The sequence below is a fragment of the Cetorhinus maximus genome, chromosome 12 (assembly GCF_964194155.1).
Source record: "Cetorhinus maximus chromosome 12, sCetMax3.hap1.1, whole genome shotgun sequence".
Lineage (NCBI taxonomy): Eukaryota > Metazoa > Chordata > Chondrichthyes > Lamniformes > Cetorhinidae > Cetorhinus > Cetorhinus maximus.
The window spans coordinates 4,255,646-4,272,942 of NC_135890.1; the positions used below are offsets into that span (position 1 = coordinate 4,255,646).

The 17,297-nt window shown below is 44.7% G+C and overlaps 1 protein-coding gene across 3 annotated transcripts in view; it reads left to right on the plus strand.

Moving 5' to 3' along the window:
* The window catches only part of cdnf (cerebral dopamine neurotrophic factor), a 17,019-nt gene extending 252 nt beyond the window's left edge, over positions 1 to 16,767 (plus strand). The window contains exons 1-5 of one of the 3 annotated variants that reach the window (XM_078552922.1): positions 4,308 to 4,867; positions 5,443 to 5,524; positions 9,702 to 9,829; positions 11,465 to 11,606; positions 16,469 to 16,767. In XM_078552922.1, the coding sequence (XP_078409048.1) occupies positions 9,794 to 9,829; positions 11,465 to 11,606; positions 16,469 to 16,653 (363 nt within the window). In that variant the 5' untranslated portion in view covers positions 4,308 to 4,867; positions 5,443 to 5,524; positions 9,702 to 9,793 and the 3' untranslated portion in view covers positions 16,654 to 16,767. Of the gene's footprint in view, positions 1 to 4,307; positions 5,525 to 9,701; positions 9,830 to 11,464; positions 11,607 to 16,468 lie in introns of those variants that run through there. The other 2 variants (XM_078552921.1, XM_078552920.1) reach the window with 2 other exon arrangements.
* Positions 16,768 to 17,297: the final 530 nt, after the last annotated feature.

The window sequence follows — 17,297 nt, forward strand, 5'->3', positions numbered from 1 at the left end:
CCATGAAGACAGAACGAAAGTAGTTGTTTAATTGCTCTGCCATTTCCTTGTTCTCTATTACAAATTCTCCGTTTCGGACTGTAAGGGATCTACACTAAACTTTTTCTTTTTACAGATTTATAGAAGCTTTTACAGTCTGCTTTTATGTTCCTTGCAAGTTTACTCTCATACTCTATTTTTCTGCTCTTAATCAATCTCTTGGTCCTCCTTTGCTGAATTCTAAACTGCTCCCAATCCTCAGGCTTGCTATTTTTTCTAGCAACTTTATATGACTCCTCTTTGGATCTAATACTATCCTTAATTCCTTTAGTTAGCCATGGTTGGGCCATTTTTCCTGTTGTGTTTTTGTGCTAGAAAGGAATGTTGCAATGTATACATTCATTCCTTAAATATTAGCCATTACCTATCCACAGTCAAGCCTTTTAATGAAGTTCCCTAACCTATCTTGGCCAACTCACGCCTCATAGCTTTGGAATTTCCTTTGTTAAGATTTAGGACCCTGGCTTCAGATTGGACTACTTCACTTTCCATCCTAATGAAGAATTTTATCATGTTATGGTCACTGTTTCCTAAAGGACCCCACACAACAAGATTATTAATTAACCCCTTCTCATTGCACAATACCAAATCTTGGATAGCCTGTTCCCTAGTTGGTTCCTCGATGCACTGGTCTGAAAAACCATCTCATGCACGCTCCAGGAATTTATCCGCTGCAGTATTATTGCTAATTTGGTTTGCCCTGTCTATATGTGTATTAAAGTCACCCATGATTACTGTAGCACCCTTGTTACATGCATCTTGAATTTCCTGTTTATTGCCGTCCCCTACCTTACCACTACTGTATGGAGGCTTGTTGACAGGGAGGAGGGTGGTAAAAGGACAGGGAGGTGGGGTAGGAGGAGGGGGGTAAGAGGAGGGGACGAGGGGGTAAGAGGGGAGGAGGCAGAAGTGGAGTAAGACGGGGAGGAGGGAAGGGGTTAAAGGGGAAGAAGAGGGGTGGGGGGAGACAGATGGACTGGATTTTATGGTTTTCAGCAGCGAGAGGGATGCTGTACAGAAAGTGAGTGGTTCACTCACTCCCGCCTGGCCCCCACTGTCTCAACTTGGCGAATCAAGCGTTGGACGGCTAATTATTGGTTGCCCAGCAGGAAAGTGGCCAATTAGCGATGTGAAAGGTGTGGGGGGGCGCGGGGGGGGGTTCTGTGCCCATTTGGGAGTCGGGGCCGGGTCTCGGCAGGGCAGAGCTTATGCCGTGAACGGGAAATCGGTTAGGACCACCAATTCTGAGTTGCCCTACCCCCTTAATCTCTCCTTATTTCTTACGACAGCCTTGAAACAGTGAATAAATGAAGTCAGGAATCATACAGATGCTGCCACCTTCACCAGCAGACTCTGCTGCAGCAGCCATGGTGCCAGAGCAGGCCTTTCCTTCTGCCCTTTTGTCGCCTGTTTATACCCAGGGTAAAGGACTTCCAAACCTTTTCCTGTCCAACACCCAAAAAATGGAGTGGCCAGTGAAACGTTGTGTGCGAGTGGCTCTTAAACAATTAACAAGCTCAATAGCTTATTAATTTCAAAATGGTGGGCAGGCTCCCCCCGCTCCCCTTTCTGTGATATTGAAGATTGGCGGGATGACAGATTGCCAACCCCATGTCATCGCACCATTTTTCATGTATGTGTGGCCATAAAATCCAGCCCAGGGAGAGCGACGAAGAAAGGCGGGGGGCCGAGGAGGGAGAGAGATGGGGCGACAGGATGAGAGAGGCGGGGAGGGGGGAGAGCAATAGGACAGGAAGGGAGAGAAAGGGGAGGGGGTGGGATAGGAAGAGGGGGGGATGGGGATAGGGAAGGGGGAAAGGGGGTGGGGTGGTGACAGTGAGGAGGGAGGGGGTGTTGGAGAAGGAGAGGGTGTCGGTTGGGGACAGAGAGAGGAGGGGAAAGAGAAAGTGAGGTGTGAAGGGGGAGAGAGAATAAAAAGCAAAACACTGGATGCCGGAAATCTGGAACAAAAAGCAAATGCTGGAAATACTCAGCAAATCAGGCAGCATCTATAGAGAGAGAAAAGAAGTGAATGTTTCAGGTCGATGATCTTCCTTCAGGCCCTTCCCTTTGCTCTTTCCTCACTCCGCCCCCTTTCACTTACTAAAAACTTTTAAAAATTCAATCTTGGGATATGAGCATCGCTGGCTGGGCCAGCATTTATTGCCCATCCCTAATGGCCCTTGAGAAGGTGGTGGTGAGCTGCCTCCTTGAAAACAACTGAGTGAGTTGCTAGGCCATTTGAAAGGGCGGTTAGGAAGGAACCACATCGCTGTAGGTCTGGAGTCATGAAGGGCATGAGTGAACCAGATGGGTTTTGGTGACAATCCAGTAGTTTCATGTTTATCGTTACTGATACTAACTTTTTATTCCAGATTTATTTAATTAACTAAATTTAAATTGCCAGCTGCCATGGTGGGATTTGAGCTCCTCTCTCCAGATCAGTGGCCCAATAACATAACCACTAGAATATCGTACCCCATACGCATCTCAACTCCACCTTTTCCCAGTTCTGATGAAGTATCATCAACCTTAAACATTAACTCTGTTTCTTTCCCCACAGATGCTGCCAGAACTGCTGAAGTTAAATAAAACAACTTGGTTCTGACTAGCCACAGCAAATAATTTCTTTTGAAACATCTTTTGTGTCTTTACTACTTCCATTACCATTCCCTTTTGTCTTGCACCAACAATCCTTCTGTCATTTAAACTCACCTGCCTTCCAACAAAGATAAAAACAAAAAGCTAAAAGCTACTGCGGATGCTGGAAATCCAAAACAAAAACAGAATTACCTGGAAAAACTCAGCAAGTCTGGCAGCATCGACGGAGAAGAAATCAGTTAACGTTTCGAGCCTTCATGGCCCTTCGGCAGAACTGCAGCATAGTTTCAACAAGGGAGAAATATAAATTGGTTTAAGGTGGGTGGGGGGGTGGGGGGGGGGTAAGAGACACATTGAGGGTGTGGTGTGAGCAGATAATCAAAAGATGTCACAGACAAAAGGGTCAAAGAGGTGTTGAAGGTGGTGGTCTTTGTCTGAGAAAAGTGCTAATTAAGAATGGAAAACAGGATATTCAAAGTACAGCTCTAGTGGGGGTGGGGTGAAAAGCCTACCGACTCCCACAGCTACCTCGACTACAGCTCCTCACACCCCGCTTCCTGTAAAGACTCCATCCCATTCTCTCAGTTCCTTCGCCTCCGTCGCATCTGTTCTGATGACGCTACCTTCAAAAACAGCTCCTCTGACATGTCCTCCTTCTTCCTTAACCGAGGTTTTCCATCCACAGTCGTTGACAGGGCCCTCAACCGTGTCCGGCCCATATCCCGCGCATCCTCCCTCACGCCTTCTCCTCCTTCCCAGAAACATGATAGGGTCCCCCTTGTCCTCACTTATCACCCCACCAGCCTCCGCATTCAAAGGATCATCCTCCGCCATTTCCGCCAACTCCAGCATGATGCCACCACCAAACACATCTTCCCTTCACCCCCCTTGACGGCATTCCGTAGGGATCGTTCCCTCCGGGACACCCTGGTCCACTCCTCCATCACCCCCTACTCCTCAACCCCCACTTATGGCACCTCCCCATGCCCACGCAGAAGATGCAACACCTGCCCCTTCACTTCCTCTCTCCTCACCGTCCAAGGGCCCAAACACTCCTTTCCAGTGAAGCAGCATTTCACTTGCATTTCCCCTAACTTAGTCTACTGCATTCGTTGCTCCCAATGCGGTCTCCTCTACATTGGAGAGACCAAACGCAAACTGGGCGACCGTTTTGCGGAACACCTGCGGTCTGTCCGCAAGAAAGACCCAAACCTCCCTGTCGCTTGCCATTTTAACACTCCACCCTGTTCTCTTGCCAACATGTCTGTCCTTGGCTTGCTGCATTGTTCCAGTGAAGCCCAACGCAAACTGGAGGAACAGCACCTCATCTTCCGACTAGGCACTTTACAGCCCTCTGGGCTGAATATTGAATTCAACAACTTTAGATCTTAAACTCCCCCTCCCCCCATCCCCACCCCGTTCCTTTCCCCCCCCACCCGCTTTTTTTTCAATAATTTATATAGATTCTTCTTTCCCCACCTATTTCCATTATTTTTAAATCTAAAACTAAAACCTTTAGTCTTTTCACCCCACCCCCACTAGAGCTGTACTTTGAATATCCTGTTTTCCATTCTTAATTAGCACTTTTCTCAGACAAAGACCACCACCTTCAACACCTCTTTGACCCTTTTGTCTCTGACATCTTTTGATTATCTGCTCACACCACACCCTCAATGTGTCTCTTCCCCCCCACCCACCTTAAACCAATTTATATTTCTCCCTTGTTGAAACTATGCTGCAGTTCTGCCGAAGGGCCATGAAGGCTCGAAACGTTAACTGATTTCTTCTCCGCCGATGCTGCCAGACTTGCTGAGTTTTTCCAGGTAATTCTGTTTTTGTTTTGCCTTCCAACAAAGTTCCCTTTAGTTCTTTTTTCCTCCCTCCCTCCTTTCATTTGCCTAAAACTTATTACATCTCTAACTTTTCCCAGTTCTGATAAGTCATTGACCTGAAGCATTAACTCTGTTTCTCGCTAGAAATGCTGAACGTTTCCAGCATTTTCTGTTTTTATTTCGGATTTCCAGTATTGCACAGTATTTTGCTTTTGAATTAATTCCTTTCTCTCACTCTCCACCCCTCCCTTCCCATTGCAGGGGCTTGGAGAATGGACTGGGGAGTGGGACCAGCTAAATTGCTTTGCCGAAAACCGGGATGAGCTCAATGGGCCAAATGGCCTCCTTCGACCCTTAACCATTCTATGATCTTCAACAGTTTTCACTAAATCCAGGTTGGATGTGGAAATTTGTAACTGTAATTCTTGTTTTTATTACTGATGTGACAAAAGAGCTGCTAAGACTAGGTTTATATTTCTCCCAGAATGGTGTATTCTGTCAGTTGATGATTCAACAATGTTGATACTGCTCATGGACTTTTGTAGCCAGTCTGGAATCTAAAAAATGGCACTGGGAATCAGTCGGCATTCAGAAAATAGAGCTTTAGTTGTGTTAATGATTACACTAATTATAAAATGTAATATTGTCATTATACTATTATATTACAGTTTAGTAGCAGTGATGGAAATTTTCTGTATGGAATATCTATCAGCTGAAAACATCTAGCAGCACACTTATAGATTGTTGTCCTTCCAAGGTTCGGTTGTGTCTAAAGTCGGCTCGATTTAAAAAAAAAACACATCGGTTGTTATAGGCCTTGCTACTGGTTGGAATAATTTGAAGTGACAAATTAAAGTGTGCAACGTTAAATTGTACCGATCAGATAAAGCTAGTGCTAACCCTATGTGTGTGCTAACTTCTTGTGGTACCATGCAAATAACTGTTCTAAACTTGTTTGACTTTATGTAAGCGTGTTTAGCACACAGGCAATGAAATTCATGAAGGAAGACTGGCATGCAGCAGGTGGTGCATTATAACATTTTTTGTACATGGTGAGTGTGTACTTCTGAAGTCTTGACTTTTTTCTAAACCAGAAAGTCTAAAGTGTGTGACTCCATGTTCTGTTTGGAACTGTATGCAGTACTCTCAGTACAGCAGTTTTGCTCAGAACCAAAGCATGTTCTTTTGTGGCATCATTCTCCAGCCCCTGCTTCTCTATCTGATCTTAATTTTCATTGGTCATGTTATGCCTGTTCGACCACCGAGTGTTCTTAGTTGATAGCTTTCTGCCATGTAGATTGCCAGTGCCACCAACCTTTGCATGTAAAATAGTTTAGGTTCATAGCTTAATAGTAAGAAAGAAATTTGAGGTCAAATTTTGAATGCCTATATTCAGAAAATAAGGTATAATTCCATCTTAATTACTTTGTATTAAAGTTTACAGACACGTTTAAAGTCTCTACTTTAATGTATGTGTTATAACAGTTAATGTAAATATTTTTAATTTTTGTGCTTGCCAAAATAGGGCACATGCATGCTGGTGATTGAAGTGCTTCCATTTCAGCACCCATTTTTTGCATGGAGCACTCCCAAGTTGGATAGAGCAGTGGGTGAATGTATAGTTAAGCTCCTGCTACTCTGCTCCCACAATGCCCTTGCACTACCAAGCTCGGAAGAATGCCCTTTGCTGAATCACAGAATTGTTACGTTGTAGATGGAGACCATTTGGCCCATTGTGTCTGCACTGGCTCTCTGAGCATTTTAACTTAGTGCCAATCTCCTGCCTTTTCTTCATAACCCTGCACATTGTTTCGATTTAAATAATCATCTAATGCCCTCTTGAATGCCTCAACTGAACCTGCCTCCACTACACTTCCAGGCAGTGCATTCCAAACATTAGCTACTCACTGTGTGATAAAGTTTTTGCTCACCTTGCATTTGCTTCTTTTGCAAAACACTTCAAAACTGTGCCCTCTGGTTCTCGATCTGTTTAATAGCGGAAACAGTTTCTCCCTGTCTACTTTGTCCAGACCCCTCATGATTTTGAAAACTTCTATCAAGCCTCCTCTTAGCCTTCTCCTCTCCAAGGAAAACAGTCCCAATTTCTCCAATCTTTCCTCATAACTGAAGTGTCTCATCCCTGGAACCATTCTCGTAAACCTCTTCTGCACTCTCTCCAGTGCGTTCACACCCTTCCTATAGTATGGCGCCCAGAACTGTATATAATGTCTAACCAGTGACCTATAAAAGTTTATCATTGTGATTTGTGATTTTTTTTTGGTGAATCATTGTGATGTTTTTCCCCTTTTTCCTAATGATCCTTTAGTGATGTTGCCTGTTTTAGTGTTAATCCAAAGGATGACTGGCTTTATGCTGGCACCATTCCATTAGAAAACATCTTGAAGGTGCCGTTTATCACGCGTTACCTTTTAAAGTCAGTAGAGAACAGAGTTTTAGTCTTTAAGAATTCAAATCCAGGTTGTGAAACAAAATGCCAGCGCTCCAATTTACTCTTCATCTTTATTGACTTATCCCTAAAATGCCAATGTTTTATAAAATTGGCTGTATGTTTGGAAGGCTACGTAAAATGTGGCTGGGATGACCTTAACTCTTGCCATATTAGCTGAGACACTTCATTTTATTTATTTTATTTCAATTTATTTTACTTAATAAATTTCTCTGACAAATAGAAATATAGGGCAGAATTTTTCATCCTGAACAGGAGTGAAATAGTGTGTGATGACATTGAGCGAGCATCCCGACGTCATCGTGCATTCTTGCAATCTTTTGGTCGGCGCACGCAAGAGGCGGCAGTGTGCCCGCTGACAATTTGGCCCCTAAGTCATTAATTAAGCTGCATTTTTTTGCTGCCCGCTCTACCTTTAGGTTGGTGGGCGAATAGGCCAGGCGGCCTTTGCATTTTTAACGAAACCTCATCCACGGACGGGGTGAGGTTTCCAGCACTTACTAAAATGAAAATAATTTTTTAACATCCTTTTTCCACATGTCCTTCTTCATGTGACTGAGTCACATGTGGAGACATGATTATCGCATATGTTAAAAGTTTATTTTTGTATTTAAAATCCGTCAGCTCTCTGAGGCAGCTCTATGCCTTCAGAGAGCCGTCTGTGCGCGCTCCCCCTGGGCTCGAGCTCCTCCCGACCCCACCCTGGCAGTGCTGAGTCGGAGCCTGATCATGGGCAGTGGTCAGTTTCGCGGCTGCTCCCGGGCCTGCCCGACGAGGGAAAAATCCTGCCCATAAAGAATTCACAACGCATTAACAGGCCATTTGGCTCAACCAGCCTGTGTCACTGTTTAGCCTCCATGTACGCAAACATTTTTATCACATTTATCCTCCTGGTCTGATGTTCTTTTATCCCTCTCTTCATTTATCTAATCTAATATTTAATGTTAGTTTCTACTTGAACTATTAATTGAACTGAATTCCACAGCCTCATAACTCTGTGAAGAAGTTTTCCTTACTCTCTTTTCCATATCTCTTGCATTTAATTTTGTATCAGCAATTCCTTGTTCAGGACCATCAATTACTGGTCTGCTTCTATCTACCATGTCCCATTTTCTCATCTCTTTGAATACCTCCAGCATGACGCCCTCTAATCTGAGTTCTTAAAGCAATTTAATCTCCTGTGAATGTGTCCTTCCAAATCCCTCAGCAATCCCACAGCACTGAGTGGACTTCCAGTTAGAGTATAATTCATGTTTTTTTAAAAATAATACGTAACCTAATTTACTGACAGGAAAATCTGTTGTTTCTTAGCCTATACCCCCATTTTATCAATATCCATTGAACTTGCTTTGATCTTCCTAGAATAACTTCAATATAAATGTGAATAAATTTCTAGGGAAAGAGGGCATTGTCTTTTTTTTAAAACAATTGTTTATTCATTTAAGGGATGTGGGCTTCGCTGGCTGGGCCAGCATTTATTACCCATCCCTAGTTGCCCTTGAGAAGGTGGCGGTGAGCTGCCTTCTTGATCCGCTGCAGACCATGTGGTGTAGGCACACCCACAGTGCTGTTAGGGAGGGAGTTCCAGGGTTTTGACCCAGCCACAGTCAAAGAACAGCTTGTTTTATCATGTTTTGTGATCTCCCACAAAGATACAGGGAACAGATTTTTGAGGGATTGACTGTTATTATCAATAAGTTAATGGACACTGGGGAGGTCAAAGGCAGTCCCATTTTCAAATACTGCATTGAACAGACCCTGGTGATTAAAAACTCCATTATTATGCGGTGTTATTTCAATATTGAATAATCAGGAGTGCTTAAAAATCATGAAGAAATGGCAGTGATTCAGAAGGAGAAATTCTACTTGACCAAGCTCCTTAACATTTCTGGGGAAGTGGCATCTCAAGTGAATTCTTGAAAACGCTACAGCATGGTGTATCTTAACTCCATAAAATATTCAGCACAATTCTACATGAAAGGCCATCAGTGAAGATCAAATTGTGTAAGAAATTGGCTGAATGATAGAAATTTGCAACACCTGTAAGAGGAGTTATGAGGGTGGAAAGGAGCAGCGGGTTGAGTGCCATGAGTCTCGGTATTGGGTCTTTTCCTGTTTTATAATTTATATTTTTATTAAGACTAAAGCAAAGAAATCGGATTTGTCTTTCTCAAAGCCATATAATAAAAGATTTAACTGTGGAATTTTGAAATCTCCCAAGGCTTCATGAAATGATTAGAGTCAACTCTTTGAATCCATTATGTTTCATGACTATAAACAAAAAATACTTTGGAAACATTCATGATGTCTCCTCAAATGTTGATTCCAACATGCCGTTTAAAAATTTTACAAAGCGAAATTTGAGCTTTAATAAGACAGCAGTTTGCATGTCAACAGCCAATGCTGCAAACAGTTGAGTTTTAATTATCATGTTTTATGTTGTAAGATTTTGCACATAGACAAAAAAGAGAAATGCTACTTAAGTTCAAAATATAAAATGCTGTCCAAGAAATGTTTTCTTCTGTAGTCAGTCCAAATTGTGTGGTTCACTGTTGTTGAATACAATGCAGAAACCTCTTGTGTTATCTTTCTGTAATAAGGTGTAAAGAGACTAATGTCATTAAAGGTTAAAAATATATAGATTTTGCCGTTATTTAAATATCTAAAGTAATTTGTTGAAAAAAACTTCCCATTCATTAAAATGCTGTTTTCAATCTGATATTCCTTTTTGAGAAGTTTTTTTCACTTTTTAAATTTCTCAGTATGCATTGGATTCCTGGAGAGATTTTACAAGTATTTGAAAGCACAAGATTTGGACCTGACACCTGCATTGGTAGTAAATGAACTGGTGCTAATGTGTGAACACACTAAAGGAAAGGAGCGCCGTCTGGTAAGTACGTTGTGCTGTAAGGTTTAAGTGTGGTTGTTAATTTGGCTGTAGTGATAAAGAAAGAGGTGCAAGGCAGGTTTATTGGAATGGCACAAGGAATTTGTCATAATGAAAAACCTTTAAATACTAAGACTGCATTCAGTGGAGTAGAAAAGATGAAGGGAAAGCCTGCTAGCAACTTCTGAAGTTTCAAAGAAGGTAAACAGTGAAAGATCATTCCCACTGATAATTGGTAACAAAGGGTCTCAAGCATAGGCTTTTTAAAATATAAGAATATGGATTACATTATCGCAATTGAAGCAGTCAATCCTAGCATTTAAGAGGGATAAACATGTTTCAGGAATTATATTGGAGTAGAGGAACGGAACATGAAAATGGGATTAGAGGGGATGGTTCTGATGTGGACCTGGCGCAGACGCATTGGCTGATTGAACTCCTCCTGTGGTGAAATTTATATGATGGCATAACCTCTTTGTAACGTAGACAGTGTGGCTGCATGTTGACCATCCATGAACAAAGCCACGGAAGGGGAAGCTGCTCTATTGCCCCACTCATTTATCAATACCACACAGGATTTGGCATGCGGAGGTGAGGTATCTGTATGGAGGAGGACAGTTGTTGCCAAGACTCTGAGCTACTGACACACAACAGATCAGATATGTGCTTTTTTGATGGTTTATATTGAAGCAAAGGAATATTGTACTACAGTGTATTTGTCTATTAAAGGCTATTTATGGTGATATAATCTTACATTTACCACCACCACTACACACATCTTATGTTTAAACTTACGTTTGGCTCATTTTCTTTGCTGCTTCTCTTTTGTAGAAATTGTTTTATGAATTGCCCATATATTAGGACAAGCTCCACTCCTCCAAATAAACCCATGGCTAGTTTCTATAGCAATTGCAATTAGATTAATATTCAACTAAGTGAAAGAAGAAGAAAAAGCTTATCAATTAGTGGGATTAAGTCTGTGTAAATGATTACTAGGTGTCCATGTATTGATGATGGTGACTGCATGGCACAAATAAATGGAGTTGCAAGGATGTCTAGTAAGTTCAATAAATTGTAGAAATACCACTCAAGGACTGAAATAATCTCTTTTTGCAAGCTAAATTATCGTTTCAATTGAAGGAAAATAAGCAAATTGTGAACCTATGTTCATGCATAGCGCTAGAGAGTTCGAGGCATTCTTATGTGTGAATGTGGCAGAGACTATGGTGAGGATTTGGACTGCGGGCCAGTTTAAGGTATAGAATAGATTACTGAGGTAAGAGTGCCCCCAATGTACTTGAAAACATACCCAAGAAAGAGGCAGGATTGGGTTGGTGTGGAGGAAATTAGATTTTTTTTAAAACTTTTCAGATTTGGAAAGCTCCTGTTAGAATATGGAAAGGAAAATGTTAAAATTCCCTTCTTTGACTCATTGTTTCAAATACAAATATCAAAAACTTGCCCATAAAATATATATTTTCTCCGAATTACAATTTTCCCTCTGAATCCATACTTTTCGTAGGAGGAAGTTTGTGTGCAGCAATTGTAATTGATTGCTTGAAGTTTTCCTGACCTGCTGTATTTACAAAATATGGTTGTGATACACTATGTAATTTAACTCCTTTTTTTTTGACATAGTGCTACTATATTGGTGCAACAAGTGATGCTGCAACTAAAATTATGAATGAAATAGCCCGTCCTATGAGTGCACATGTACCGGTACTGAAGATTTGTGAAAAGCTGAAAATGAAAGACATGCAGATCTGTGAGCTGAGATATGGTATGTGTAACCTCATTTTCTCTACTGTGTGCATTGTCCCAAATGTAATTTGTTTGAACTGTTCTCTCCTACAAATATACACCTTGTGTCAAGTGTGGATCTGTATCCATCACACCTTAGGAATTAGACTTGGTGCAAAGTGCATGTGATTGGTTCAAAATTCATATTTATAAAACCATATTTATTAATTGTAATGGAACAGCTGAGGAATGTGCCAATCAAAGTTGGCATATTTTGAATTCAAAAAAAGTGAGGTCAGCAAAATCTAATAATTTTTTCCCCCTTAGGACATAATACACACAGAAATTTACAAGATAAGAATCAACTAGTGCACCAGTATAGCTATTTAGTTTAGAGGCAGAATATTCACCTCTCAATTAATCCTCACTTCAGGACTTCAGTTCTTACATTAATGATTGATTGTCGAGAGCTGCTGACTTTCGGAGGAGATGTTGAACTGAGACCCCGATCTGCTTATTCAAGTGGACATAAAAAATTGCGCCACTTCTTCAGAGAAGACAAGACATTACTTCCTAGAGCCTTAGCGAACATTTAACCCTGAACTAACCCTCCCGAAACAGACCAATGGTTGTTCACGGCATTTTGCTGAATGTTCATTGGCTTCTGTGTTTACACCACTGTAAGCATCATTCAAAAAGTCATTCATTGACTGCTGATCACTTTCAGGACTGATTGAGGACATGAAAGGTGCAAACTTCTCTCTCGCGCTCACTCTCTCCCGCTCTCCCTCGCCCTCGCCCTCGCCCTCGCCCTCGCCCTCGCCCTCGCCCTCGCCCTCTCCCTCTCCCTCTCCCTCTCCCTCTCCCTCTCCCTCGCCCTCGCCCTCGCCCTCGCCCTCGCCCTCGCCCTCGCCCTCGCCCTCGCCCTCTCCCTCGCCCTCACCCTCGTGCCCGCTCGCCCCCCTCCCTCCCTCGTGCCCGCTCGCCCCCTCCCTCCCTCGCGCCCCCTCCCTCCCTCGCGCCCGCTCGCCCCCTCCCTCCCTCGCGCCCGCTCGCCCCCTCCCTCCCTCGCGCCCGCTCGCCCCCTCCCTCCCTCGCGCCCGCTCGCCCCCTCCCTCCCTCGCGCCCGCTCGCCCCCCTCCCTCCCTCCCTCCCGCTCGCCCCCCTCCCTCCCTCGCGCCCGCTCGCCCCCTCCCTCCCTCGCGCCCGCTCGCCCCCCTCCCTCCCTCGCGCCCGCTCGCCCCCCTCCCTCCCTCGCGCCCGCTCGCCCCCCTCCCTCCCTCGCGCCCGCTCGCCCCCCTCCCTCCCTCGCGCCCGCTCGCCCCCCTCCCTCCCTCGCGCCCGCTCGCCCCCCTCCCTCCCTCGCGCCCGCTCGCCCCCTCCCTCCCTCGCGCCCGCTCGCCCCCCTCCCTCCCTCGCGCCCGCTCGCCCCCCTCCCTCCCTCGCGCCCGCTCGCCCCCCTCCCTCCCTCGCGCCCGCTCGCCCCCCTCCCTCCCTCGCGCCCGCTCGCCCCCCTCCCTCCCTCGCGCCCGCTCGCCCCCCTCCCTCCCTCGCGCCCGCTCGCCCCCCTCCCTCCCTCGCGCCCGCTCGCCCCCCTCCCTCCCTCGCGCCCGCTCGCCCCCCTCCCTCCCTCGCGCCCGCTCGCCCCCCTCCCTCCCTCGCGCCCGCTCGCCCCCCTCCCTCCCTCGCGCCCGCTCGCCCCCCTCCCTCCCTCGCGCCCGCTCGCCCCCCTCCCTCCCTCGCGCCCGCTCGCCCCCCTCCCTCCCTCGCGCCCGCTCGCCCCCCTCCCTCCCTCGCGCCCGCTCGCCCCCCTCCCTCCCTCGCGCCCGCTCGCCCCCCTCCCTCCCTCGCGCCCGCTCGCCCCCCTCCCTCCCTCGCGCCCGCTCGCCCCCCTCCCTCCCTCGCGCCCGCTCGCCCCCCTCCCTCCCTCGCGCCCGCTCGCCCCCCTCCCTCCCTCGCGCCCGCTCGCCCCCCTCCCTCCCTCGCGCCCGCTCGCCCCCCTCCCTCCCTCGCGCCCGCTCGCCCCCCTCCCTCCCTCGCGCCCGCTCGCCCCCCTCCCTCCCTCGCGCCCGCTCGCCCCCCTCCCTCCCTCGCGCCCTTTCTCGCTCTCTGTCTTAGGGTTCCGCGACCACAGAAGGTGCCCCCCTGCTAGTTATCTTTCTGTCTTTGTATTTCTTCTCTAATGTCCCCAATGTAACTGCATTAGAATGAATTCCTGTTGTTCTGATAGGCCAGGTGTGAAATTTTTAATCTTCATTAGTGTACAACACCTCAATATTCCTCAACTTCAAGTCCTGCATGATTCACTGTGTGTGGCATATACACAAACTGTGATGAACAGGCTGCAAACCGGAGAGATTGGAACATGGCAGCTGTTGCCATTCCGATCTTGTATACCTTGTAACAAAAACAGAAATTGCTCCAGACTCGATGGCACCTATGCAGAGAAAAGACAGTTAATGTTTCAGGTGTGGACTTATCAGAACTGGACAAGGTGACAGATACACAGCATTTAAAAAGGAGCAACATTGTGAAGAGAAAAGAAAGCAGTTGCACACAGGAAACTAAATGGGCCTGAAAAGATATCATTGGTTTATAGGATACGGAATATTTTACGTATTTCGCTAAAACTGATGGATTAAAAAATGCATTTGGCCAATTTTGCCTCCGATCCTAAATCCCCAAAAACAAAAGCTGGAAGAACAGTTCGAAAAATCTAAGACATAAAATCATGGCAGGAGAAACATTTTAGCAGCCTCATGTTGGCAGAGAACAGTATGGGAATTGACCTTTAAGCAAAACGCACATATGTTTAACGGGTCACTTAAATATACAAAGGGGCAGCACTGAAGTCACAGAAGAAGATAAAGTTCTGGAATAATTCTAAAGCTATTGTATTCCAAGAGTTCAGAATTGCAGGTAGTGTCCTCAATCTGAGGATCTGCAACTTCTGATGCTCCATATAGTATTAGTGTGTAGATAGAGGCACGATGATGACAGCCTGCTGATACCCTAATAAGGAATCTGAGATGTATAGCCAGTTCAGTATATGGAGTGGATATTGATGCCGCTGCCATGCACTTTGTACACAAATGGCTTCTTACCATCTCTGCTGAAGGCGTTGGGTACTAAGAATATGGTTTGTATCCCACGGAATTGTATTGGAAGGACTGGACTTGCCCTCTTCGTACACGGTAAAGTCGGCTACATCAAGATACACATTCCAAACAAAGTGTTGTGTGATTATTGCCCTCCCACCTCCTGCTGGTGCAGCTACAAACCTTATTAAAAGCAAAGATAAAAGCAAAATACCGCGGATGCTGGAAACCTGAAACAAAAACAAAAAATGCTGGAAAAGTTCAGCAGGTCTGACAGCATCTGTGGAGAGAAAGACAGAGTTAACGTTTCGAGTCCGTATGACTCTTCTTCAGAACTAAAGAGAAGTAGAAATGTGGTGAAATATATACTGTTTAAGGGGGAGTGGGACAGGTGAAGCTGGATAGAGGGCCAGTGATAGGTGGAAGCAAAGGAGAGATTGCGAAAGATGTCATAGACAAAAGGTCAAAGGGGTGTTGGTGGTGATCCTGGCTAAAGGAGGTGCTAATGGTGACATTTTAAGAGTAGAAAGCAGGATGAGCAAGTGACAGATGGCTCTAGTGGGGGTGGGGTGGAAGGAGGGGACGGTGTGGGAGAAAAATAGGCTAAAAGGCGGGGATAAAACAATGAATGGAAATAAATTTTTAAAATAATAATAATAATAGAGATAGGTGGGAAAAAGTATATTAAAATGAAAAAATAAATAAATGAAAAAAGGGGGATCAAAAAGGGGTGGGGATGGAGGAGAGAGTTCAAGATCTAAAGTTGTTGAATTCAATATTCAGCCCGGAAGGCTGTAAAGTGCCTAGTCGGAAGATGAGTTGCTGTTCCTCCAGTTTGCGTTGAGCTTCACTGGAACATTGCAGCAAGCCAAGGAGGGACACGTGGGCATGAGAGCAGGGCATCTTATTAATTACAGTGGGTGGCATCACTGAACGCAGCCATTAATATATTAGAGATGCTGTATGTCAATGTGATAAAGTATAATCCAAATGTAAGCAGCAATTAACTTTTTACTGATTTTTCTTCCTAACTGAAAGAAAGGTTTACATTCACGTAGTGCCTTTCATGATCTGAGGATGTCCCAAAGAACCTCACAGCCAATTAAATATTTTATTTTTTGAAATGTAATCACTGTTGTAATGTAGAAAACATGGCAGACAATTTGCACACACTGATGATGACAAATAATCTGTCTTTGTGATCTTAATTGAGAGCTAAATATCAGCTGGGACACCAGGGAGAACCCCCCCCTTCACAATTAGTGTTATTGGACCTTTTATAGCCACCACGAGGGCAGGTAGGGCCTCAGTTCAACATTTCACCTGAAAGACTGTTCTTCAGACAGTACCACACTCCATCAGTGCTGCACTGGAGTGTCAACCTTGATCTTTGTGCTTGAGTCCTTGAATGGAATTTAAATCCATAACCTTCTGACTCAGAAACAAGAGCGCTACCCACTGAGCCATACCTGACACTTCACTTACAGTTAACTTTTAAGAATATGGTGGGGGGAATAGGCTGCTTAGTAATTTTGTGATTCAGAGAACTTGTTAACTGTTATCATTTTCACAGGGAAAATGTTGACCAATGTTCAGTTTCTTTTTAGTTGAATAGAACAGAATTTATGGATGATGGAGTTTCTGGAATGAATGTTCCGCATGTGTTACCAGTTGGTGAGATGTCATTGGACATTTCAATATGAGTAGCAAACAAAATAGATTGTGTTAGACTGCCTGAAATTTCAGTAACATTGTGATGTGACTATTAAAATTGCTTTTCTCTCTGTGTTCTGTTGTCTCACAGATAAGAAATTGAAATTGAACATAGCTGAACTAAGCAAATTGCGAGCGGCAGAGCTGAAGAGGATTCTCTATGACTGGGGAGAGAAATGCATAGCATGTGCAGAGAAAATTGAGTTAATCAATTTCATCTTGGAATTAGCACAGAAATATGATTCTGATGAGATAGATGTAAATTCTGATCTATAAAGAATTACTTACACTTTTTAAAAAGATAACCAGACTGCATCCATAAGTTATTGAGCATATATTTGGTATATGCCATGCGTATTGTATACCATAAAGAGAAATTTACCACTTCAATTTGCCTTCCCAGTTCTTTGTGTTATTGAACAGTTAGGAGATTGACTGGCCACTAGAGGGGGCTCCTGGGTAACATTAGAATGGTTGCAGTGCAGAAAGATTTGGCCTGTTCTGCAAGAATAATTTAGCTAGTCCCACTCCCCTGCCCTTCCTTCCACATCGCCCTGAAAATGTTTCTTTTCAAGTGCTTATCTAGTTCCCGTTTGATGGTGATAGCGTAGTGGTATTGTCGCTGGACTGGTAATCCAGAGACCCAGGGTTATGCTCTGGAGACCGGGGTTCGAATTTGAATTCAATAAAAACCTTGAATGAAAAGTCTAATGATGACCATGAAACCATTGTCGATTGTTGTAAAAACTCATCTGGTTCACTAATGTCCCTTTAGGGAGGGAAATCTGCCATCCTTACCTGGTCTGAGCTACATGTGACTCCAGACCCACAGCAATGTGGTTGACTCTTAAATGCTCCCTGAACAAGGGCAATTAGAGATGGGCTATAAATGCTGACCGAGCCAGCGACACCCACATCCT